The 25810-nt window shown below is 38.7% G+C and overlaps 6 protein-coding genes across 8 annotated transcripts; 4 read left to right on the top strand and 2 right to left on the bottom strand.

Moving 5' to 3' along the window:
* The first annotated feature begins 2769 nt into the window (after positions 1-2769).
* Positions 2770-7031, top strand: LOC112193308 (probable cyclic nucleotide-gated ion channel 10). 2 transcript variants are annotated; one of them, XM_040516053.1, is made up of 8 exons: positions 2770-3431; positions 3512-3581; positions 3744-4101; positions 4525-4710; positions 5017-5315; positions 5446-5560; positions 5911-6168; positions 6334-7031. In XM_040516053.1, the coding sequence occupies exons 3-8, from the start codon at positions 3949-3951 to the stop codon at positions 6871-6873; spliced, it is 1551 nt and encodes a 516-aa protein (XP_040371987.1). In that variant the 5' UTR covers positions 2770-3431; positions 3512-3581; positions 3744-3948; the 3' UTR covers positions 6874-7031. The 2 variants fall into 2 exon arrangements, with proteins under 2 accessions (XP_040371987.1, XP_040371986.1); XM_040516052.1 differs by lacking the exon at positions 3512-3581 and having other exon boundaries at positions 2772-3431; positions 6334-7030.
* A 130-nt stretch (positions 7032-7161) lies between these two features.
* On the bottom strand, positions 7162-12165 carry LOC112193307. Of its 2 annotated transcripts, none has more exons than XM_024333390.2 (9): positions 11998-12165; positions 11160-11819; positions 10469-10666; positions 10108-10371; positions 9666-9700; positions 9501-9596; positions 9125-9314; positions 8387-9012; positions 7162-8242 (listed from the first exon to the last, which is right to left on the bottom strand). In XM_024333390.2, the coding sequence occupies exons 2-9, from the start codon at positions 11278-11280 to the stop codon at positions 7490-7492; spliced, it is 2283 nt and encodes a 760-aa protein (XP_024189158.2). In that variant the 5' UTR covers positions 11281-11819; positions 11998-12165; the 3' UTR covers positions 7162-7489. The 2 variants fall into 2 exon arrangements, with proteins under 2 accessions (XP_024189158.2, XP_024189157.2); XM_024333389.2 differs by having other exon boundaries at positions 9125-9278.
* Positions 12166-12319: 154 nt separating this feature from the next.
* Positions 12320-16296, bottom strand: LOC112193306. The gene is made up of 2 exons (XM_024333387.2): positions 16148-16296; positions 12320-16051 (listed from the first exon to the last, which is right to left on the bottom strand). The coding sequence occupies exon 2, from the start codon at positions 15990-15992 to the stop codon at positions 12621-12623; it is 3372 nt and encodes a 1123-aa protein (XP_024189155.1). The 5' UTR covers positions 15993-16051; positions 16148-16296; the 3' UTR covers positions 12320-12620.
* Positions 16297-17968: 1672 nt separating this feature from the next.
* On the top strand, positions 17969-18697 carry LOC112194176 (F-box/LRR-repeat protein 2). The gene has a single exon (XM_024334425.1). It carries the CDS (start codon positions 17969-17971, stop codon positions 18695-18697), a length of 729 nt encoding a protein of 242 aa, XP_024190193.1.
* A 2539-nt stretch (positions 18698-21236) lies between these two features.
* Positions 21237-23173, top strand: LOC112194175. Its single transcript, XM_040516970.1, has 2 exons — positions 21237-23021; positions 23165-23173. The coding sequence occupies exons 1-2, from the start codon at positions 21237-21239 to the stop codon at positions 23171-23173; spliced, it is 1794 nt and encodes a 597-aa protein (XP_040372904.1).
* Positions 23174-23250: 77 nt separating this feature from the next.
* Positions 23251-24434, top strand: LOC112195438. Its single transcript, XM_024335876.2, has 2 exons — positions 23251-23539; positions 23934-24434. Exons 1-2 carry the CDS (start codon positions 23313-23315, stop codon positions 24247-24249), a joined length of 543 nt encoding a protein of 180 aa, XP_024191644.2. The 5' UTR covers positions 23251-23312; the 3' UTR covers positions 24250-24434.
* The last annotated feature ends 1376 nt before the right edge of the window (positions 24435-25810 follow it).

Below are 25810 nucleotides of genomic sequence, written 5' to 3'. Positions count from 1 at the left end.
AATTTGTAACAAAAATTAATTTTTTTTTATCTTATGTCTACGCACATCCATCGATGGAATATATACAAACGTGATGTGAAAAAATAAGCACGTTTTGCGGTTATCACGCCATCGGTCAACCAATAAAACATATAAGTGACTATGGTTGACCAATCCGATCGGATTCGAAAATATGGTGAAATTGGCTAAATTTTTTACCACACTCATAATTTATTGTAATAAACTCATCCAACGGTTGGTTTTTCCATTTTCTTTGAATTGATGGGGGTTGCTCTTTGAAGTGTATGATATATAAATATAGGTTTATAAGAGTAAGTACGTTTGACCTAGTTGATTGAATTCGAAACGAGAACCAAATTGGCTGGATTTTCTACAACCACCATAAAACATTACAATCTCTCCATCGAGCGGTTTGTTTCTCCGAATTCATTTTCCACTTCATGGTTGCTTTAGAATGAACTTAAACAATTTAAATGCAATGTATAAGTCATACAACTTTAGGAATAAAATTAGTATAGTCCAATGTGTTTGTAATTAAAATTAATTTTTTTTATCTTATGTCCACGCACATCCATCGATTGAATATATACAAAAGTGATGTGAAAAAATAAGCACGTTTCGCAGTTGTCACGGCATCGGCTCAACCGATTCAATACCATCATACTCCCCCAATGCTATAGGGGCTCGGTTGAAAACCGAGGGGCCGCCACGTCAAGCATGGGCTTGATCCACCGGATTCGAGAAAGTGAGCACCTTTTCCAAAGTGCTTTTCTCATATTCTTTCTTTTATTTATGCTAATGACAACAAAATGAACACTCTGGTTGCTTTAACTTTCATCCCAGATTCCCACCAACTTCATTCTTAGTTAGAGTATCTCCAACAACTTTCCCATAAAATCACTATTATATGAACTCAAAAGTTAAAATCTCTATATTAATTATTTTTTAGTTCCAACAGCTTCACTATCATATTGTCTATAATTTAATATTCGTAATTAAATATAATAATATTTTTTGAATTTAAAACTTTAACTAATCGAAAATTAATGTAATTTGGAGATATAAGAGAGAAAAAAGTAAGGGGGCTGTGACCAGTTACCCAATTTTTGGCTAAAAATTGCCCACTTACTCCACCAATAGTTTTTTAACCCCATTTACCCAATCTAACAGTGTTTGACAGTATTGCCCTCATTTTAATTAACAAATTAAACTCATATCTCTCTCTCGTCCCCCTCAACGATTTCTCTCTCTCTCTCTCTCTCTCTCTCTTTCTCTCTCTTTCTCTAACCTCGTCTCAGGCTCTCTTTCTCTCTCTCTCTCTGAGCCACCACGCCCACCACTCCACCATCGATGTCGGCCTCCACCGTCGCCGCTCCGTCCCACCGTCGGACCACCAGAGGATGACGCCATCTAACTCCATGATCCCAACCCCTCTGGGCTTCGCTGGTTTTGTTCGTCAGATGTCCGAGAAGCTCTCCACGCCTGAATAGGGTCTGGGCTTCGCCGGTTTTGTTCGTCAGATGTCCGGGAAGCTCCGAAGCTCCACGCCTGAATCGGGTCTGGGCTTCCCTTGCAGGTCTTGGACGACGTCAAAACTGTGGTCTATTGGGGGGTAATAGACAGATTATTGCCCCCCACTAATTTCTTAACTGTGGTTAATTAATCACTGAAATTAGAGTTTTGATAAGTCTTATGTTGTTTTGAGTTTATTAAAGTACAATAATATGTCAATGATAGTTAAGTGAAGGGTTCTGACTTAAAACGAAAACATTATTTGGGGGCAGTAATGTGTCTACTGCCCCCCACTAAACCATTAAAACTTGCACCAGTTAAGTGAAGGGTTCTGATTTCGTATGAAGACATTATTTGGGGACAGTAATGTGTCTACTGCCCCCCACTAAACCATTAAAACTTGCACCAGTTTCAAGGATTCACAGTGTATTGCACTTTATCACAAACAAATCAACAAGAGATGATTACTGTCTCCTAAGAAATACATTATTGGGTGGCACTAATGTGTCTACTGCCCCCCAATAGACCATCAAACATTACACCGCTTCTTATGTTTCACAGATTATAGAAGTTATTCACACTCAAAACAACAGATAATGTCTAAAAACCCACAGTTTGAGGGTCAATATTCTGTCTACTGCCCCCCACTAGACTGACACAAACCACACAATTTTTTCATTTATCGACTACTGCAATTTAACACTACATTTACTTTGGAATAGCAGTTTTCAGTCCGTCAATAAATAAAGCAGTCATCATTGGCCCCCAATACAAAGTCTACTGGGGGGCACTAATGTACCAACTTTTATGGTTATGACTGCACAATAGCAGATAGCAGTTTTCAGTCTGTCGTCGATTCCTTCAGAAGGTCAACCCCTGCCTCGCCGAGCTTCTAAGCGACGAGGACCGTTGGCCTGGCGTCGAGCCTGGCAGCGGAGAGCACGACGACGAGTTTCGGTGCCGCGATGGCGAGAGCAGGCGTCGTGGGCGACCTGCTGGAGGGATGGAGGGAGGGAGAGAGAAATCCGACGTCATCTGGAGAGAGAGAGAGAGAGAGAGAGAGAGAGAGAGAGAGAGAGAGAGAGAGAGAGAGAGAGAGAGAGAGAGAGAGAGAGGGCAAAAAAGTCCCAAAAATAAATAAAAAGAAGAAAAAAAAGAATTAATTGGGTAAAGGGGAAATAATCCCTTAGAGTGTTTTGGGTAAACGGGGTTAAAAAATAGTTTGTGGAGCAAGTGGGCAAATTTTAATCTAAAATTGGGTAAATGAGCATTTTCCCAAAAAGTAAAACCTTCTAGAAAGTGGATTTTCTATAATTTTAGAGATTTGCTGTAAATATATACATTTTTATTTTCTCTCTTTTCACTTTTTCTAAATTTAAAGTCGATAAAATTAAAAAAAAAATTGGTGTGCTAAAACAAGAGATTTTACTTTAATTTCGTCAAAATAATTTCATGGACCGATTTTGACGCATGACATGCTCGATACAGTACACTTTGATAGATCGATCACAAGCCCCCAAGGATCTAAAAATAAAAAGAAACACAAAAAGAAATAAAATAAAATAGGAAAAAGTGATTGACCGACGGAGCTTCGTTGGCTAACGTTCTTTCCTAATTTTCTTTTCTTCTGTTTTTTCCTAATGACTTGATGAGTAATGACAACCAAATAAGCAAACTAGTCAGAACTCAGTACACTAATTGTTGATAAGATCATAGACACAGACAAAAAGGGCTCCGAAGGAGCACGATCGACCTTCTAGTCTAACTAGTTCAGTTTCTGCTACTATTCGATCGATCTTCGTTTTATCCAAACTCACTCCTCGATTGTTGTGAGTTCAGAGGAGGATATAAGATCCTAAATTGCCTTCTGTTATGGAGCACAACTACTCCAACGATGGGGCATCGGAGACGAGGTTAAGGTCAGTTTCTTTCTCTACTCCTAATGAGCACTCTTTAATCTGCTCTCTCTTATATACGTTATTTGGAAATGAAACCATAGGACTCGATTAGACCGAAGAAAAAGGAGGAAGCTGCTGACCCTCATGGTCTAGGAAATCACTCTTTGACTGGTAGTTTGTTCTACCAGTAAAAACAGCAGAGTAGTGCATTGCATTTTTTTTTTTTTTTTGGTGGTGGAGTGGCCATTGCTAGCTAAGCTAACTTTGAATGGTTATTCCTTCAATGTTTTCGCTGATGCACACTTCTATGTTTGTTGTGCATGTCTTGTTCAGTATTCAAGATTGGAATCATCTGGATTTGGAGGGGAAATCAAAGAGTCTTTTCAAAGTCTATTTCATTTCTGGTCGGAGATATGGTCCAGGGGATGCGATATTTGTAGTGTCCTGTGCTGTTGGTTTCTTCGTAGATCCTTTCTTCTTCTACATTTGGAACATCAACGACGATATCAAGTGTCTAAGCGCAGATAGCAGGTTGAGGATGTTATTTCTTGTTTTACGATCTGTTGTAGATTTCTTCTATGTAGCGGCCTATATGCGAAATTGTGGCAGACGTAATTCCAGCGACACATCTTGGTTCATTCAACTATTTCGCTTTATCGGAGCTGTTGATGTTACTCTTCCCATCCCACAGGTACACAGGAGAAGCCTAGTTTTATAGTAAAACATGATACTTCTTTTTATTGGTCGAGCAGGCATGCAGATCCTTGAGGAAGATTTTGTCCACAACTGTTTATTCTTTAAGTTCTCATTTAAGGATCATTTATGCAAAGTTTCAATCAAATCAACAACCGTTTGGTCGGTGGAGCTAAACTATGCAATCAAGAACGTCCAAAGAACTGTATTGTAGATGACTAGCTAGCTATAATCAAATGGCTAAACAGTTCTCGATTTAGTTGATTTTTTTTGTAAAGATAGTACTTGCATGCATGAAGAAGTAAAGAATAAAAAGTTTTGTCCTGCACGTATCTGAGATCAATATATACTTTCAACTTGGAAAAATTAGGACAATTTTCAAGTGTTGGGCTGATATATCATTGTGATGTCTTCACTTCAGGTAGTTTTGCTGTCCAATGGCGCATTTTCTGTTCTTTCGTCTGTTAATCTAATACTTTTACTGGCACAATATGTTCTACGGATTAGTCACATCTACGAATGGGTCAAGCATATTAACATCGACACTCGTATAGGAAGATTGGTTAAAGGGGTATTGGACTTTTGTCCTTTCATCCTTACTGCTCATGTAAGTTTCAGACTCCTTTAACTTCCCCAAACATTGTATCAAGTTTGCTATAAATTGAATGACTCAAGATATTGCATGTGGAGCTCACTATAAAATCCGTTTCATAATGAGAACCTTTATAAAGCTCAGTGTATGTTATATAACGTTCAAGGCTTCAATTATAAATTGTGAGCCTAGCTTTCTGTTCCATCATTAGAACTTCCTACGATAACTTCTCTTTAATTTCTTATTCTCCTTCATCGGTATTGTTTTTCATACATATCATAATATTATATGAAATCTGATCATTAGCTAAATTTCTTACAGTTATTTGGAGCCATGTGGTACTTTTTGGCTATTAAAAGAGAGACGAGGTGTTGGCTGAAAGCCTGTCAAAATGTTGAAGGATGTCATCCTGCAACTGATCGTGATTTTTCCTGTGGCAGAAATGGGTTTAAAGTGAAAGATATCACCATTGTAAACAGATTATGCCCTACAAATCCATCAAATGCATCGGCGTTGGACTTTGGTATATATCTTGATGTTATTAAGTTTGGTACAACGAGGACAACAAATTGCGGACCAAAGCTATTGCAATGCTTCTCATGGGGTTTGCGAAATTTGAGGTCAGCATATAGTAGATTGTCACTTTGTCAGGTAGTACGTTTAACAGGACTGGATTCCTTTGGTAAAAATGTCCGGTAAAGAATTTACGTGCATGCAGTTCTTTATTTTTTGGTCAATTTATGCACGCAGTTCTTTAGGTTCAAACCTGGAGCCGAGTAAGCATGTATGGGACAACATCTTTGCGATTTCCATTTCTATAAGCGGCATAATACTATTTTTGGTATATCTCAACGAAAATCTGCAGGTTGGTGTTAATTCGTTATACAAAATATTCTCAACGAAAATCTACATGAAATCATTGCTTTCATTAACATGTTGAAACCTCTTCTTGCATCTCTTAATTGAGAAAGTCTACAATACATTAACGTATATGTACATCAATTAATCATGGTAAACCAACTTCATACAGCCATAGATAAGCTCCATCAGTTGTAGACTAGCTTGAAATTAAGCTAATCTAGTTTACCACTGCATGGAGTCAGTCTATGTATCCTAATGTACCTATACATTAATTTGCGTAGACCTTCATGATTTTGATAGTTCTTTGTTACTTGAGGTTCACTGTCTAGTTTGTTATGGTGTACTTACGTACAGACATATAGGCAGTTGGCCAAAAAGGTATCAAAGAAGCTTAAATTCAACCAGAAGATGCAAAAGATATCTCCAGACATAGATTTGTGGTTGTCCAAAAATGCTGATGTCCCGAAGGATATGAAGACGGTGATCATGAAAACTGTACGATATAGAGTGGAAGAAAACAAAGATGTTGATGTGGAAAATATCGTCTATATTCTCTCCCCAGTTCATAAAAGACTTATCATGCGCCCCCTTTGCCTGGATTTGCTAAAAAAAGTAGGTGTCTCTAACTACAGATATGCTAGCTAGCAAGAACATATATATATGCTAACATACATATATTTATATTTATATACATCGATCCAAATCCTTCACTTAATTAGTAGCTCTGTCATGCATAGTGACATCATTTCTTAATTACATACATGTGTATTTTCTTAGGTGCCACTCCTTGAACATATGGACGTACAAGTGTTGAAAGCGATCTCCGAGCATCTTAACTGGGTGTTCTATGCCGTAGAAAGCTATATTATTCGAGAGGGGGAACCACTCGGAAAGATGTTCTTCATCAGGCAAGGCACCGCGTGGACCTACGCAACTCGTACTGATCACATCAGTGGTGGAAGTACAAGTGGCTCTTCGATCATAGACAACCTTGAGAAAGATGATCTCTATGGGGCAGAACTGCTAGAGTGGGCATTCAGTTTTGGCTCCTTTTCGAACTTGCCAATTTCAACAAGAACTGTTGTGTCCCAAGAAAGAGTTGAAGCTTTTGTTATCAGGGCCAAAGATTTGAAGAAAATTGTCTCTATGTTCTGGTGGCAGTTTAGCAGGAAACTCCAACTCCATGATATAGAGGATTCTCTGTTGAGGCAGTTGAAGTATCTGGCAATTTCTTCCTTGTTACGCCACCGTAAGGCAATGGCAAAGAGAGGAACTGGCTGGGACAAAGTTTACAGCAAATTAATCAAAAGTGACTAAACAAACTTAATCTGGTTAAAAATAACTGTGTTTTCTTTGAGTTAGTGATCAAATTACATCCTAACAGTACATAAATTAGTCAAAAGTGATATTCATGGCTGGCCTCCTTTGATTCGCAGAGTTGAGGCCTAGGGATAGGAATAGTAATTTTTTAAAATATTTTGGACAAAAACGTGATTCGCAGATTTGGCCTCCAAAATCCACGTTTTTCCCTCTCCAACACCTTAACCTCAAGCAACCTTTTTCTCCAACACAATACACACTATCCAAATGCACATTATCAAAAGATTTTAAAATAAATTAGAGATACTAACCATATATTAACTTAATATAGAGTAATAACACACAACCATTAATTGCCTGTTACAGAGCATTTTTGAATATATATGCACTAAAATAACAAAATTTACAATAAAAATGGGGGACAGGTCCAATTGCAAAGTCCTACAAGACACTATTGAACAAGTCCAACTTCGGGCATACCATTAACCATGCACCATCAAGAGACAAGATGGTAATATCAACATCTGGAAATTTTATGGAAGGACTTCATCCATTTGAATTCTATATAAGTAAAATATAGCTTCTGCACATTTGCACTATTCCATGGCTATCTTCACTGCTGAAATTGACTAGAGGGAAGAGACTCACCAACAAGCATTCGCTGAGTCTCTGCACTTATGTCCATAGCTCCAACTTGTCTGCTCAAGTCGTGAACCTGCTCTTCAATTTGCGATTCTTTCCTCTCCTTAAAAGCATTCAGGCTATGTGAATCGTGCTTCACATTATGTAGTTCCAATGCTGCAACTTTGCTCACTTTCCCAGAAGAAATTATTTTGTCAGCATCAGAAGTGGAGATTGACTCACAGAGACTAGTAGACTCTCCATCAATAGGAGTCACTTTTGCAGACTTCACAGGACTACCCTTCAGTTCTGGATTCACTTTATCTTTTGAAAGAGCAACGCCATTTTTCTTCTCTGCAAAACAGTTCTCTTGCTCCTTGATGTCAATGCCATGTTCTTCAGTTCCACTTTTCTCATCCTTTAACTGATTTTCTATGCCAGATTTAGCAGGAACTTTACCATCAACTTTGGAAGATATGCTGCTCCTTGAAGGAGTCAGGACTTTCTTTGCAGCATTTAATGAATGCTGAACTGGTACTGAAGATGTAGGTTTCATACTAAAGACCGTCTGTTGAGTATCGGGTTTTTTATTGCCCACCTTCATCACAATTCTAGCAGGTTGAAGTTTTCCCTTGCTTTGGCCCCCACTCAGGCTCACAGTTCCCATCCCAAATTTAGGCGAGCTACTAGGAATGAGAGGATGAGATTGCTTACTTCCATTAGGAGTGGATCCAGCTGACTTCGCCTACATAAATAAGAAACACCACATAGGTTATTTACTAGAGAAAGGAATAGAAAAAAAGAAATGTGATTTGGCCAACAAAATGTTCATTTTAAGTTTCTTAGCCTAGACTTTTCAGCAACAACATAAGAGAAAGGGCAAACGAACCCCATCAAAGAAGCCAATTTTTGGTGATGGCAATCGCAGTCCAGAAGGTTTTGAAGTTGGAGGAAGTGCACCATTTCTCTCCATAGGGGCATTCACCACAGATCTACGGAGCAGTCCAGTTGCCTGAGTCTCATGTCCAACTGAGCTTAGATCCTTAACGTGGTTCTGCAAATCCAAAATCAGAGGTGCATCAAAATCTACAGAGCCACTTTTAAGAGAGATCGTGTCGAGGCTAGCTCTTGATGACTCTGAGGACCATTCGCTGACAGAGCTGGCAGGTGATATACTAGAGAGCAGCTTTGTCGCAGGAATCATATTAGATGAGATAAGAGAGTTCCCAGACCGACTTTTATTTTTCGGTTCAATTTGAGGTGATGTCTTGAAGGTTGAACCAGATGAAGGTGTATTAACAGTAATATCAGTCCTGGAATCAGTTTTTCTTTTGGAGTTGAAGGGAGATTTACTAATGTTGTTGGATGCAGTACCGCGAGAACCATCCAATGAGGAAGAACCTACTTCTCTTTTGGTTGCAGGAGAAGCACCCAAGGAGGAAGTCTTAGATGATGGTCTGGGCTTAGGCACAATTCGGGAACTTAATGGCGCTTTTGACACTGTAGCCCCTCTTCCTGCAGTAGTCGAATCAGGATAATAGACTGATAACTTAGAAATACAACTATAAACCATTACCCTCTGAGGTATGTAGATACATAGATACGACCAAAAGGAGGTTCAGCTTACCAGTTGTGCTGTTGACATTATCCTTTTCAATTTTGACAAGGGGACCACCCGTAGAAGCTCTCTTGGTTAATGCTGCTGAGCTACGATTAGGATTCCCTAATACCTTTGGTCGCTTCAAAAGAGATTTACTTGCCTCTCCACTTGTGGAAACAGACTTCATTTTAAAGAATATAAGACTTGTGTCATTACACTACATAAAAACCATCAGTGCAATTTTATTGACATAAATGAAAAGTTTATCAGAAGGCTGAATCAATCAAATTGATGTTATATCTTTTTACTAGACTATAGAATTATATCTCAGTGGCATATGTTCCAGTTTTAAACGTGTCGTACAAGCAATGCAGATATTTGAGAACATATTATTGTTACATACCTGTGAGACCTGTGGACATCTAGAAGCCTGCCTTTTCAACATCCCTGGTTTTTGTACATCGATGCTTGCCTTCTTAGAAGCAAGTCTAGGCCTCGCCTGAAATATAGAATATCTCTTATGATCGTATCATGACAATCGGAGATTCTTGGTATAAACTAAACATACCTTATCTTGAGAAGCAAAATTCACTCCCTTTGAAGCTGAAAAGAAACAAGGCTGCGTTAGTTTAAAAGGTAAATCTCCTAAGTAAATCGTCTGATATTAGACCTGTCAAGGTTTCAGTAACTTATTTATGCTTCTTCAGTAAAGGTTATTAATGTTTAATACCCAGACTACCATTGCTCGCTAGAGAGAGGAAAAGAGAGAAGAGACTCAAGTAGAGAACTCCATCAAACTGCCTCCATCCCATCAACTTTGGATAAATAACTCTACAGTTATATTGCTCTATTGGAAGGTAAAAAAGAACAAGTAAATTTATGGCCCTAATACTCTCCTACTTCAAATCCTCTGCTACCAAGTACACTATTTTCTGGCATAACAATTGGACAAAGTCAACAATCGGTTTTTTTTTATATGCCAAATACAAGTCATAGAAGTATATGCTTACCACAGGTACTCCTGTCTTCTGTAACTCCTGAACCCACTTTAATACTTTCATCCACTACTTTTGATGCATTGCTTGATCTCTGGATTGAAGCTCTCACATCTTCAAACAAACTGGCCTCAACACTTTCTAGTGTCAAAGTGTCACTTTCTAAGGTGGAGCTTGTATCAGTGGACCTGTAAATTTCTTCCTGAATCCCAGGTAACATCCTTGTTTCACTCTTATCTCCTTCAATCATGCTAGACAGCTCGTCGGCATCAAGAACACCTGATTCACAAAATCATATCCCTACTAAGAATTTGAATGCACAAGACGGGAATAACCAAACGACATTACTTATAAAACTTCCGAACATCAAACCTACCTGGACTGGTGAGAAAAGCACTATTCCAAGCTATACTTTCGCGCAAGTTATACTTTCCCCTCTTCTTTGTCACTTCTGGCTCCAGCGACTCAGACGGTTGAATAACTTGGTCATTGAGCTCAAGGTTTTCAGGAACGACCTCTAACTTGTTAGCAGCAACACCCCCAAACAACTCAAGGTTTCTGTTATCTTGGCCTTCTGAATAGTGCAAACGGCATTACGATATATTAGATAAAAATGTGACAGAAACCACAGCAATAACCAACAATAATCAGATAACAAGGATAGCAATGCACAAATCATAAATAAATAGGGCCCTTGTATCATCCCTCAGCCTTTACACAAAGCATTTTACGTATCCTCAGGTAATCAAACTGGCATTTCAGAATTTTGTGTTCTAATTTTGAACCGTGCAAACAAGAACAAAAATCAAGATTACTCTTTCAATAAAATTAGAATCAAAACTCGGGAATCTAACTGTAAACCTAACCAGGTATCCAAAAGATCCCCAAATTTAGATATCGGAAATGACTAAAGCAACAAGCTTTCAAGTGAGTTTGAATTTCCAAAAACAAATCAAAGCATCCATCCGAGCTGTAATCGCAGGAAACAAGATCAATAAGCTTGAAATCAAGAAGAGATACTCAAATTCCTGGGAAAACCTAACAGAATGAAAGAAAGAAAAGAGCACCTGAGAACTTGAAGTCTGAGGCGAAGGAGTCGATGAGGGAATCGTCCTCGCAGGAAACGTCGATGAGGCTGAGGCGTCTGGCTTGGGTGTCGTTCTTGTTGAGCAACTCGGAATCTTCCATATCGGAGATCAGATCGGAGTGGATTTGGATCGGATCGGAGGAGATTGGCAGTGGCGGAAGTAAGTAGGTCTTTTTCTTGCGAGTGTTTTTGAATTACGGAGAAGCGGCGGTTCAAAATTTTAAATTGGAATTTAAATTAACGTAAAATGGAAATACGAAAAGGTAAAGCGAACTGGAGTGGGAGCGTCTTCTGTGTACTTCGCTCGCATCCCAATATCTTCTATCTTTTTTGTTTCTTTGGTAAAATTTATTTTTTATTTTTTACATCTTTGCTTAGCTTTTTTGGTAATGTTTTAAGTTAGTTATGAATTCCGCGCGATGCTGTGGATTTGTTTTCTTTCATGTATTTTATGCATAATAAATATAAATTATAATTTAAGAAATATTGACTTACTTTTATGCTGGATATGTAACATAACTAAAACCGTTAATATTTTTCATGTTGCAAAGTCCGCCAATGTGTACATAGCCAAGATAATCATATGATGAAGGCGCTGGCGCTAGTGGAACGCTTCTAGAGCTGTCGGTTGGGATAACATCTAAAACAACCAACGTTTTTACAAAACGTGGGCAGAAAAGCATTCTACTCTTAGTCAGCGAGTATGAGACTCAAAGTTATAAGCATTATTTCCACTTTAATTTATGACCCATACTAGGAAAACAATGCCATTAATATATGAAATTTAGTGTAAATGATTTAAACCTCAATTTTTTTACCTGTACAAGTAATTCATCCATCAAAAACTGAAACCACTTTGGTTTAACGACACATAAGCATTAGCGGTATCCCAGTCATCGTAACCTAACACTGAATCCAGGCTATCCAGCTATGCATAGTTTTCACCGTACTGCATCTATAGAAAAGAGGAAAACTCAATAAGAATGCACAACCACAGATATTATCAATAGGTATCAAAAGCCAGATGCACGGGGTGAAAACTGAACCACACTTGACAGTGAGGTTGAAAAATTCAAATCCAAATGATAAGTGATAACAAAGATATTTAGGGTACTGTAACATAAATATTTGAAGCATCTGTTGAGCCACGGAAGATGTACTATTGCACTAGAGTAACTGACAATGGAGTTCTGAGTACTACTCTACAGCCAATTAAGAATGGAACTGTCCTACTGCACTAGACTAACTCATAATGCAGTTCTTGGCATTTCTCACAGCTCACAGCTGATTAATAAATAAACTACATGGATGTACATATACCTTTTAATCTTGGTCCTAGCAATTTCCATAAAAATACCGATGCAACTACCCACTCTCTCGTTTCTTGCTTGAAAGTTTGGTTAAAGAAAAAAACTAATAGTAACCTGTGACTCTCATTTCATCAGTGTTTTCTAGCTCCATCACCTTCTGCAGATGCATCCATTTTTCCTTGCTTTGCCACCTTCGGAGAAGGAGAAGCTTTACTTGGTGATAGCGGATACTTGAGGCGATAACTTTCAAGTGAAGGTCCAAAGGTACTGTATTTCCCGGCACTGCTGAAAGCTTTTTGAGCATCAGAACGCCGCCTGAAAACCACTTTGGCCCGGTTTGTCTTCTTCAACAATTCGGTTTGCGATTCATTCAGAGGCCCGAAGATGCTAAAAATATTGTTTAGACTTGCTTCCGAGGGAAGAGACTCCAAGTCTGAAAAGTTCAAGATCAGAGCTGCGGGAGAATCTTCCTCACAACTCTCACTTGGGGAAGCTGGCTTCACTGCTTCTGAATCATAATCTCCATCAGGAAATTTCAGTGCAGAATCCATATTGGGATTGAACTCAAGACTTGCTTGCGAATCCACAGCGGAAGCATCCTTATTACTTAGAGCTCCAGCCACCAACTCTCCACTTTCATCGTCAAGAGCTGGCTTCACTGCTTCCGCACCAGTATCTCTTACTGTATTTTCCTGTTCAAAATCCAAATTGGGATTTAACTTGGGATCTGCTGGTGACTCAACAACAGAGATGGGCTCACGTACTAATGCTCCATTTTCATCATCCAGAGCTGGGTTCACTGCTTTTGAATCAATATCTCCATAAACAATGTTCTGTTCAGAATCCAAATTGGGATTTAACTCGAGAGTTGCTTGCAGTTCAACAGTATAAGTATCCTTATCGCTTGTAGCAGCTGTGTTCACTGCTTTTGATTCAATATCTCCACAAACAATGTTCTGTTCAGAATCCAAAGTGGGATTTAACTCAAGACTTGCTTGCAGTTCAACAGTAGAAGTATCCTTATCGCTTGTTGCAGTTCCACACACCAACTCTCCATTTTTATTGTCAAGAACTGGCTTCAGTGCTTCCGAATCAGGACTTGACTGTGACTCCACAACACATGTATCTTTATCGCTTGCAGCTCCAAGCAATAACTCTCCATTTTCATTTTGACTCTTAACTATCTTATCAGAAGAATAAGAGTCTTTGACCAGCTCCAACTCAGATTTTTCAGAGATGCGTGGTTTGATTGATTTCTTTCCAGTCTTGGTTGATTTCTTACTGCGCTTGCTACCAAATATTTGTCCCAAAGGCAATTGATCCTCATCTGGACTGGGAGGTTCCAGGCATATAGTATTCCTAAATTTTGAGAAGCAACCCATCAAGGAAATCAACATGCTGTACCCTTTATTGGGATTCATGGCAGCCAAGCAAAGCTGAGACAGCATCTCATCAGGAGAAGGATTCTCCATGTCAATCAGCTTTTCAGTTTGTGGTTTCTGCAATGAAGATTTCTCTTTGCCTTCATCCTGAACTTCAGCATCTGCAGGTGCTGCATTGTGCCTGAATATTGGACTTGACCCATTTAGTAGGGTTGCAACCCTACAGATTCTATCTCCAACTCTAAAAGTCTGCTTATTCTGTAAAGGAACAGTATCTTCCACTGCTGATGAAGTGCTTTTACTATGTTTCACCGCAGAGTCATCAGGCATAGCTCCATCAACTGCCTTTCGTTTCTTACTTGAGGATTGTGAAACCAACTTACAGTCAGCTTTCCTTTCTGATCCATTCTCACTCATGGGAGTAGACAAACCCTTCTCAGCAGTTACATTTGAGGAGTTTTTCCCTTTTTTACCTGGTTGGGAACTATCTCCAGATATGTGCTTACGCTTATGCAATGAGGAGCTTTTCCCTTTTGATTTCTGCTCCAATTCCTCATCCTTAATTACTGGAAGTGCAACTTCCCGTAGTTCATTAAATTGCTCCTTTTCTCTCAATAGTGAAATGTCGGCATCATTTTCCAGCAACCCACCAAGAAAATTGAACTCTGGCAGCTGAGAATAACCCTTCCAACGATAGAAAGATGATAATTGGGCCCGTGATGTAACAAGTTCGAGTCTGTCAGCTCTGCCAAATGGCAGCTTGGCGGCTTGTTTTGCAAAGTTAATGAGTTTCAAGGGTTCAAAAGAAGAAGCACCCAGTGAACTATCACCACCATCTCTTCTACATGCTTCTTCCTTGATTCCAGCATTAATGATCGTCTGTGTTTTGAGCTTTGCATAAACTTCTTTGGAAATGCAAGAACAGGCCAAGCCAAACTCTACTCGCCTTGAGACTTCATCCAGAGCACAAGCAACTGCATTTTGGAATTCCTCCATATTGCTCTGCTTTTCCATTTGTGAAAAGTTCTCCCTAAAGGGCTTAATTTGTGGTGCTTCATTCCAAGCAAATGTACAATCCCAAAAATAAGCTATCAGATAACTGTGCTTCTTAAAATACTTCTTTGCAAGTTTTGATGAAGCTGAAGGATCACATATCTGCCCAGGCCACCATGGATGGCTCCTAATTTTGCCCCATACTAGATCAAAAGCTTGAAATTCTGGTTGTGAGGGACCAGAAACATTACTATCATCTGAAACATTCCCATCCTTTCCAGCATACGGTTCCAAATCAATAGCCATGTCAATCAAATTATGCCCATTTTCAGATTTCACAGAAACCTCTGCTGGGGAAACATATTCAGGCATCAAGACATCTTCACCGGTCTTTACTCCCACATTAACTTCCAACGTCTGATTTTCTAGTCCACCAGACATAACCATCTGGGAACCAGTGCTTGCATTCAGGTCTCCATCATGCCCAGACTCATCGATACCGGCAATTTTCACTTCCACAGCTGGGATGTCCTGCGGTATTTCTCCAACAGACCCTGTAGCCTCATGCTCCACGTTAGAACTTGTAGCATGGCTACTCTGGCTACACTCCACATTCTGTTCTCTTTCTCTCTCTTCCTCATCTACTTGTGCAACTTCCTCTTCTTTGTCATCTCTCATCAATTCATCCTTTCCCTCAACTGTTCCATCCTCCTTCGCCTCAAAACTAATCGAGAGGTTCCCTTCCACAGTACCCACAGCTACAGGTTCCACGCATTCCCTTACAATCTCATCTTTACCCCTATCCTTGTCACTAAGGACTGAACTTTCAACTCCCTTAGAACCATCCTTCGATTCCGAAACCGACCCTTTCTCACTCGCTGCATTCGCATCAGTACCCCCAAATTGAGTCCCCTCCAAACCCTCTGTCACTCCATCTCCACCTTTCTCATCAATCTCCATATCTACAGGTCCTACTTTCCCTCCAGAATCACCACCTCCATCTACCAATTCATCTCCCTCTTCCAAACCCTCACTCATGTCCTCACCCACTACTGCATCACTATCATCAACGCTCTCAACTCCTCCCTCCCCAGAGAAATTAGCCCCGTGCTTTCTTATCCGAGCCATTCAAAACGACACGGCGTTCAGGCGCCCGCGCGGTGAGATACAGTCAGCTCTATAAAACCCTAGAAAAGCAGAAAAATTTCTTACAATAAGCCCTAAATCACGGTGAACTAACTGTGCTGAGAGAAAAATTAGAGAAGGTGAAAGAAAGACAGTACCTTTAGGGAGCTGCGAGGTTCGATTTGATTTAGCTTCAAGTCTGTGAATTTGTGAACAAGTATACGAGGGTTTCCATTTGGGAAGAAGTTAGGTTTCTGCGTTTCAAATGTGGGAGACGTGAAGACCCTGGTATCTTAAGGGACACGTGGTGCACTACAGGCGGGAGTCATGGCCTCAGGTGTGTCTTTATTTAACCTCGTTTTTGGGCCCCAAAGTTTTAGCATTTGGTAGCTCCGGAATTTCGATAATTAGGCCCAATCTCATTCATTATTTTCATTTTTTTTTTTGAGTAATCGGTCATTATTTTGCCCTTTTTTTCTTTTTTTTTTCTTTCAAAGAATTATTATCATAATTGGAACATACGATCATTAATGATGAGGACAAGTGATATAGACAATCGGATCTGTAGTAGAGCGGTCAGTTAATCCTAAATCAGTAGTAAATCTGACTTTAATTATAAAGATCCACCAAGATTGATTGGAGATCTACATTCCTTGTTGTATTAGGTTTGTAACACTGCAACACACCTTACAATTTTTTTTTTTTTTGAAAGGTTATCTTGCTATCTACATGATTCCTTTTCTTATATATATTGAACATTGAAGAATTTGTTCTCTATCTCGTGTACGTCCATATACTTCCATATCTGTGTTCTTTTGAGAACAAAACAAACAAAGAATATGGATGCCCTATGTAACCATGAACTAGACCTAATCTTGAACTGGGTTAAGGACCCAGACGATAGAAAATCATTCTCTCAGGTCAGTAAGCGATTGTGGGCAGTGGAGCGTCTGAACCGATCATCCATTCGCCTTCTCGAACTCATTCGTCTCCCTCGATTACTTGATAGATTTCCAAACTTGGTCACATTCCAAACATCCCTGCCTCTAAGCGACGCTGACCCAGGGCCGGTCCTGAGTTTCTTCATGCCCAGGGCGAAATTTTTTTTGGTGCCCAAGGTTAGTCTTGAGATTTTTTTGTTGACTATTATGAGATTAATTCAACTTCGAAAAATTATGAATTAATAACAAGTTTTTAAAGTAATCAACAAAATCACAAAAAACAAGCAACATAACTTCTAATATCCAAAACTTTAAAATTAAAAAACACTCAATATCTATTTTGATCTATACCTCAAGCTGCATCATGAAATGTCAAAAAATAGGTCAGCTCACTGTAGAAGAACAGAATAATAGAGAAGAGAAATATTATTGGGAGATGAAAAGCATATAGGAGAAATATTGGAAATCACAGGCGGTGCAAGTGAAGAATTGAGGGATTTAATAATCATTAATTGAAACCCCAAATTTAAAGAGAAATTTGTTTGATTTCTAGGTTTTAGAGAGAGAGTGAAAGACTACTATAATGATATTTACAGTTCTTTTTTTTTTTTTTTGAGAAAAAAATGATATTTATAGTTCTCGATTACTCAAAAAACGAAAAAGAAGAAGAATAAAACATCTAACTAGTGTCGTCTAGAATTCTGAAATAAGAATTTTTTTTTTTTTTACACGCTCCATAGCATATATTGCTGTTTATATATAATTATATCAAAATATATATATATATATATATATATATATATAAAACCTTAAATTCAAAATTGTGCCCTACCTTCCCTTGGGCCCTGGGCTGTCGCCAAGCCTGCCCTTGGGCAAGGCCGGCCCTGCGCTGACCTCGAATTATTAGCCCAAAGATGTCCCAAACTAGAGGTCATCGACCTTGGAATACCGGCATTGTCCTACAGAAAAGTTGGGACCCAAGGTCTATGCACACTAGCAAATAGGTGTCCCAAGTTATCCAAGGTTTTACTTCGTGGGATGTGTATGATGAGTGATGCGCATGATGGAATTGTGTCGTTCATACCTTTAGCGGATAACTTGAAGCACTTGGATTTGGGATACATTATGTTCGTTTCTGACAAAACCCTTGAAGCAATTGGGTCCTCAAGTTGTCCGATTACCGTTTTGAACTTGGAAAGCTGTCATATTACGGATTGTGGATTGAGATTTTTGACAAATGGGTCTTGCTCAAAAACCATAAAGGAATTGGTCCTTAAGGGGTGTCATAGAATCACTGATTCTGGGGTCTCGCTCTTGCAGAAGATGTGTGCCTTGGAGGAGCTAAATTTGGCTGATTGTCGCGAAGTCACTGACGTTGGAGGTGTGGCAATCTCCGCAATTCGAACCCTCAAGAAACTGGACTTTGCTAGGGGACCCAAAGTGACAGCTTGGGGACCCGCTTGGGGACCCAGAGTGACAGACCGCACCATTCTTGCTCTCGCCGAGAATTGCCTCAACTTGGAAATACTTGATTTGAGTGGTAATAAATTCGTGACCGGAGTTGGTATTCGTGCATTTTTGGGTCACAAGTGCTTACAATCCCTTGATCTACGCTATATTCGGGTTTATGTTAGCGGATCTGATTTGGAAGACCTAGCGCTTGCATGCCCGTCATTGAAGTCTATACTAGTAGAGGGTGGATGGAGAAAAAGATTGTTGGGTGAAATGCAAGAGAGCGCTGTTAGCAGATTCGTGAGGTTCAATTAGCGGCGAAAATTTGGGTCGTGTTCTTCTTCTTGCATAGTTTGATCTGTTTATCACTTTATCGTTATTAGCAGTACAAGTCTACATCTTTTAACAGTTAGATCGGAGATTTCAAGAAACTGGAGAGTGCTATTTCAGCCTTGAACAATTCAGTTGGTTATGGATGTTAGCTGGATGATTATACTACGGGTCTTGCTACATGCGGCAAATGTATAAATAGAACCGGCAATAAAAACACGTCATCATGAAGATTGAGAAGAATGAGAAAACGCTGAAGATTGAGCAGAATAAGAAAAAGCTGTTGAATGCACAAACTGAAGACGACAAGGCGTTGATGACCCGAAACCCATGATCTTCACCACATGAAAACACGGGAGAATGCATTTCATGGGTTGATGGATTTGCATGAGTGAATCCTGTGTTAGATTTCGTTGCATTTCGTCTGTTTTAAGTTTCATGGATCTTTAATCAAGTATTACCAGTATAAAACCCTAGAAAGCAGAATGAAATTTCCACAACAATCCTTGACCCACCATAACACAAAATACTTGAAAAGACTTGCTCCTTATTTATGTTCATGTTGCGTCGTGTGCTTACAGATCACAAACTACTCATATTGATCTCGTTGGGCATTAGTTAATGTTGTAGAATATTTTCAGTATCTAATTAGATTTAGGATTAGACTTTAATTATAACATTCACCAAGATTGATTAGGGATTTACATTCCTTGTTGTATAAGGTATGTAACGCTACAAAACACACTTTACACCTAGCTACTCTATATGATAAGAGAATTCTCCAATATCCATTTGTTCTCTATTTCGTGTCCATATAATTCCATATTTTGCATTGCTTTGAGCACAAAACAAACAAGACTATGGATGCCCAATGTAACGACGAGCTAGGCCTAATCTTGAACTGGGTTCCAGAGGATAGAAAATCATTCTCTTAGGTCTGTAAGCAATGGTGGGTAGCGGAGGGTCGGAACCGATCATGCATTCGTGTTCTCGAACTCGATCGTCTCCCTCGATTACTTGATAGATTTCCAAACTTGGTCACATTCCAAACATCCCTGTCTCTAAGCAACGCTGACCTCGAATTATTAGCCCAAAGATGTCCCAAACTAGAGGTCATCGACCTTACAACACCGGTGCGGTCCTTTAGTGTAGTTGGGACCCGAGGTCTATGCACACTATCAAATAAGTGTCCCAGATTATCCAAGGTTGTGCTTCGTGGGAGATATTATAAGATTGAGGATGATGGAATTGTGTATTTCATAACTTTAGCGGATAACTTGAAGTATTTGAATTTGGAATTGTGTAAGCTGGTTTCTGACAAAACCCTTGAAGCAATTGGGTCCTCAAGTTGTCCGATTACCGTTTTGAATTTGGAAAGCTGTGACATTACGGATTGTGGATTGAGATTTTTGACAAATGGGTCTTGCTCAAAAACCATAAAGGAATTGGTCCTTAAGGGGTGTCATAGAATCACTGATTCTGGGGTCTCACTCTTGCAGAAGATTGTTGGGTGAAATGCAAGAGAGCGCTGTTAGCAGATTCGTGAGGTTCAATTAGCGGCGAAAATTTGGGTCGTGTTCTTCTTCTTGCATAGTTTGATCTGTTTATCACTTTATCGTTATTACACCACAACAATTGTGGGCAACAGCCACACAGCTGTTGCCACGAGATGAATGAAAGGTGGGTAATGGAGTCACGTACAAATCATGAAGGGTTGCTCTTTATTATTTTATATTTGTGAAACTCATCCGTACTAGAAACAGTAACTTGGCCAAATTTTTATATAAATTTTTTACATTTTTTATTATTTTCTTATCAGTGGATGTTTTTTTATTATTAAATTTTGTAAGTGGATGTTGTTTTAATATTTATTTATTTATTTTACATTAAAATTGAAGAGGCCCAACTTCTTGTTTTCGTTACTTGAACCATATTTGCCTCTTTTTCTCATAAAAAAAAGAAGAAGAAAAATGAAAACTATATTTGCCTCTTGGAGTTTTGGTCTTACACTGACCTTCATTTTTATTGGACCAAACAATTAAGGACTCAGGAGCTATAGAGGATAGGATTATAAGAAACAACTGGACGCCATCTTTTCTGAAGCAACTGTGGAAGATCTCCGGTGAATCAAGTGGAAGTGAAATAAGTGAATAGGTACCATTCAGCGACTTCTTCTCCATCCCTGTAAATGAATTCTTTGGTATTGCCCATATTTCAATCTGATTCCTCTTCTCTAACCTTAATAGTTGGTATTGAGATTATGATTCCGGATGGCTTGCTATTATGTCCTTGAATTTTCTTGTTATTGGCCTTCTGTGTTGCTATTCATCAAAAATTCTTTCACTTTTAGACATAAGATGGAGTAGTTCTGTTTCCCTGATCATTCACTATGATTTAATTATACATGTTTGTGGTGATACCAATCCCCTAGCCTCCCTCCCTACAGGCTCTCGTATTACATTTATTCATTACGAAAAAAAAAGAAAATGAATGATGAATGCATTTTGTGAAGCTTCAATTAATGATGAATACATTTTCTGGTCCTGTTGCAGATTCAATGGATAAGACATGGGTTAAGCTACATAGGAAAAGCACCGAGTATAAGGTCGGACTTCAAAATTTCATCAGAAACTCCCTCATTGTGGCTTCCCACGAGGGCAAGATTAAATGCCCTTGTCAATTATGTGCTAATCGTTCTTGGCGGAGCCCTGGTTTGGTGTACAAACACTTGCAAGCTGAGAAAATGTCTCCAGATTATGAAGATGGATTGTGGGATGAACATGGTGAAGCTTTACCCAATCCCGTATTCTTGGATGAAATCGAAGATGAAATCGAGGACCAACCTGAGGTCAATCTAGACATGAATGATATGTTGACAGATGCATTTGCAAATAACAGTCCTCCTGGTTCACCCTACATTGGAGATGATGGTGCAACCATGAACACTGCACCTCCAGAAGTACAAAGATTTTACAACTTGATAAATGAGGCTAATGTTGATTTGTATCCCGGTTCAACAAAGATGAAAAAATTGGAGTATCTAGTGCGCTTGTATCAAATCAAGTGTTTGGGAGGAATCTCTGACAAGGCTCTTTCACTGCTACTGAAATTGACCAAGTCAATACTTCCAGATGGTGAGACACTACCAGACAGTTTCTATAAAGCCAAAAGGTTAATCTGTGATCTTGGATTAAGTTATGAAAAAATTGATGCTTGCCCCAATGATTGCATGATATATTGGAAAGATACTGCCAATCTTGATAAGTGTCATACTTGTGGTACAAGTAGGTACCTGTATGAGACCATTGAAGATGGCATAACGACAAGAAAAGTTTCTGCAAAGGTTTTAAGATATTTTCCTGTGACACCGCGTCTTCAGCGTCTATTTATGTCAAGATGTACCTCCAATCACATGACATGGCATGCAACTGATCGACCTATAGATGGAAGAATGAGGCATCCTGCTGATTCACCTGCTTGGAAAGAATTGGACAGATTGTATCCCTCATTTGCACAAGAAGTGCGTAATGTCAGGTTAGGCTTAGCAAGTGATGGTTTTAATCCATTCGGTAATATGAGTTCAGCTCACAGTATTTGGCCCGTTGTTTTAACAGTTTACAAACTCCCCCCATGGCTTTGTATGAAGCAACCATACATGCTTTTATCACTTGTGATTCCAGGTCCCAAAGCTCCAGGGAATGACATTGATGTGTTCTTGGCTCCCTTGATTGATGAACTAAAGTCCTTGTGGGATGTTGGAGCTGCCACATATGATGTGATTTCAAAACAAAGTTTCACTATGAGGGCGGCACTATTATGGACTATAAATGATTTTCCGGCATATGCTAATCTATCTGGGTGGAGTACTAAGGGTAAGATGGCTTGTCCTCATTGTGGTGATTACACCGATTGTTTAAGGTTATACTATGGGAAAAAGTTCTGCTACATGGGACATCGTCGATTTCTTCCAATCAACCATCGGTTCCGCAGCCAAAAACGACCTTTTAATGGAAAACAGGAACATAGACCCCATCCTATACCAATGACTGGTTTGGAGTGTCTCTTTCAGTTGTCTACACTACAGTTCAAGTTTGGAAAAGCTACTGCTAAACCTCCTAGGAGACGTAAAGGGGATGCACCACCATACAACGGACCTTGGAAAAAGGAGAGCATTTTTTTCCAATTGCCATATTGGAAGGACTTACTCATTCGACACAACTTAGATGTGATGCATATTGAGAAAAACATATGTGATGCTGTTCTTGGAACTTTGTTAGGAATTGATGGCAAGAACAAGGATAGTATCAAGGCACGTGCTGACTTGGAACGATTGAATATATGGCCAAAACTGCATCCAGAACGGCGAGCCGGAAAAACATTTTGCCCGCCAGCTATATTTACATTGTCTAATGATGAAAAGACTATGATGTGCGAAGTGTTTGCATCCTTCAGGCCTCCTGACAGTTTCTCATCTTACATAGCTGATTGCGTCCAAGTAAAAGAAAAGAAATTGGTTGGCCTGAAAAGTTATGACTGCCACATTATCTTGCACCACCTGCTGCCTCTTGCTATTCGACGAGTTCTTCCAAGACCTTTGTGTATGGTGTTGCTGGAATTAAGTTCATTTTTTCGACACTTAGGTGTAAACAATTCTACAAGCGAGTCATTTTCACAATTGACACCACGCATAGTCCTTGTTCTTTGCCAGCTAGAGAAAATGTTTCCACCTTCTTTCTTTGACATTATGGTCCATTTACCAATCCACTTAGCATATGAAGCTGCAATTGCTGGCCCTGTTCACTTTCGAACGATGTGGCCTGTAGAGAGGTATGTAACTCTTGCTTGTTTTCGGATGAACAAAATAATTAAGTAGCATTCTATTTTTTCCTTTTTTGTGTTTTTTTTTTGTTTAATTTTTTTTTTTGCAAAGCAAGATAGAAACACTTTATTCAAAACTCTTTATACTCCCTTTCTTGATTCTTTTAAACCCCAGCATTAAGATTTATTTCACAGGGCTTTAGTAATCAACAAATAGCCTGCTCCGTATTATGCAAAATGAGTACCCCACTAATTTATATATGTTTTGATTGTAAAAGATTTTTTTGATGTACAACCTGATGCTATGAATATCACATCGTTTAGTTATGTTATTTTCTCTTACTTTAATCTTCATAACTTATTCTTATTCAAGTTGTTTGTATTATTCCTCACACTTAATCAGGAACTTGGGAACACTTAAGAGGTATGTGCGTAACAAAAGTCGACCTGAGGGTTCGATTGCTGAAGGGTACATTGCTGATGAGGCCATGTCGTTTTGTTCCATGTACTTGGAAGATTCAGTTACACGCCGGACCAATCTTGGACGAAATGCTGATGCGGAACATCGAGATGTGTCTGGTGGTTATTCAATTTTCCTTAATATTGGTCATGCTATTGGAGGTTCGGGTAAAGAAGTGCATATGGATTATAACGAGTGGCTTCGCGTACATAGATATGTTCTACTTAATTGTCCGGAGGTCAAACCATTCGTAGAGTAAGTTGCTTATTGACATGAAATTTTTTTTCAATAAGCTGTGAAGATTTTTGCTTATAAGTTATTAATATGCTTGTGTTCTTGAATATTAGTCAACACATAGAAGAGGGAAGGAGAAGAAAGGGTCGAAAGAGGATGTGGGAAGCTGACCAAGAATCGTATAGAACTTTTCCAGACTGGTTTGTGATGCGCCTGAAAGCAAGCGCACAATTTAACCCTGAAATATCGTTAGTAGTATAAGCAAATAGGGATCGTTCTATTCCGGGGATTGAGGGTACACTTGTAATTGTGAAACAAATAAAGAAAAGTATTATTTACAAAAATAAAATAAAGAATATAAATATATACAATTGTATAAACAAATAAAGAATTAAAATAATAAAGTATTATTTACAAAAATAAAATAAAGAATAAATATATACAAGTAAACACAAATAAGGGGGGATTAAGATTTAAAGAATTGAAAATTAAGATAAATAAAATAAAGAAAATGTAAAAACATATATACAAGGGTGAATCGCAAGGAACAAAGATCAAAACCACATCCATATGCAAGAAATCCAATTACAATTCCTATAGTTGATTTTAAATGTCATGAGAGAGGAGTTGATCATGTGAAACATTCGAAAGCAAATGATTTCCCATATTTTACTTTTCAATGCTAATTAACCTAAGCGAAAGCACCTAGATTAATTCTATCAAACATGCAATCAAGCCCTAGAAAGCTAGTCAATCATGACATGTTCAACGCATTAGACATAGAGAAAGGCTATCAACTCAAGTGTACAACTTAGTATGGAAAAGTCCACCTAATTGCAATCCTCTTTAATTAAATTCGGTCTTTGCACAAAACCTTTACTACTTTGATTCAAGTTTACACAAAACGAAAAGTCGATTTCATGTTCTTAAACCTAGCACCAATTATATCAAACAAATTCAATCGAACAATCACACATAAGCAACTTTGGAATCACAACATAAGAATCGAAATTCTTTATTCAATCATAAAATTTCAGAATATAAACCTTGTTCAAACATAAATGTTAACTAAAAACAATTCTCACGAAACTAAGCAAGATTACAAAGAAAGAGGTTGAATTACACCGTGAGATGGAGATGGGGATGAAGGATGAAACGTTATGGATTCTTGAATCTCGAAAGCAAGCTTCAAGGTGGAGGATGGATGATGATGCTCACGGCTCCTTCTTCTTCTTCTTCTCCCTTGCTTGAAACGTTGAATGCACTAGAGGATGGAGAGAAAAATGGAAAGGAAATGGAGAGACAAAGAAGATGAGATGGATGAAGGAATTGGTATTTTGAAAATGGAAATGAGAAGTGTATTTATAGCCCAAAAAATGATGAATGGAGGGTGGAGATGAACATAAATGAAGGGCTAGATATGTTAGACAAATTTGTAAAAAATATCTTCCCACATGTTTATCACTTGTTCAACTTGAATTGATTTTCCTCCTCAAGTTTTTCCACTTGGTTGCAACTTTGATTTTCCTCCTCAAGATTTTCCACTTCCTTGCAACTTTGATTTTCCTCCTCAAGATTTTCCACTT

The sequence above is a fragment of the Rosa chinensis genome, chromosome 3 (assembly GCF_002994745.2).
Source record: "Rosa chinensis cultivar Old Blush chromosome 3, RchiOBHm-V2, whole genome shotgun sequence".
Taxonomy (NCBI): Eukaryota; Viridiplantae; Streptophyta; class Magnoliopsida; order Rosales; family Rosaceae; genus Rosa; species Rosa chinensis.
Note: the sequence above shows the minus strand (reverse complement) of the source record. Positions and strands in the feature narration are given on the sequence as shown.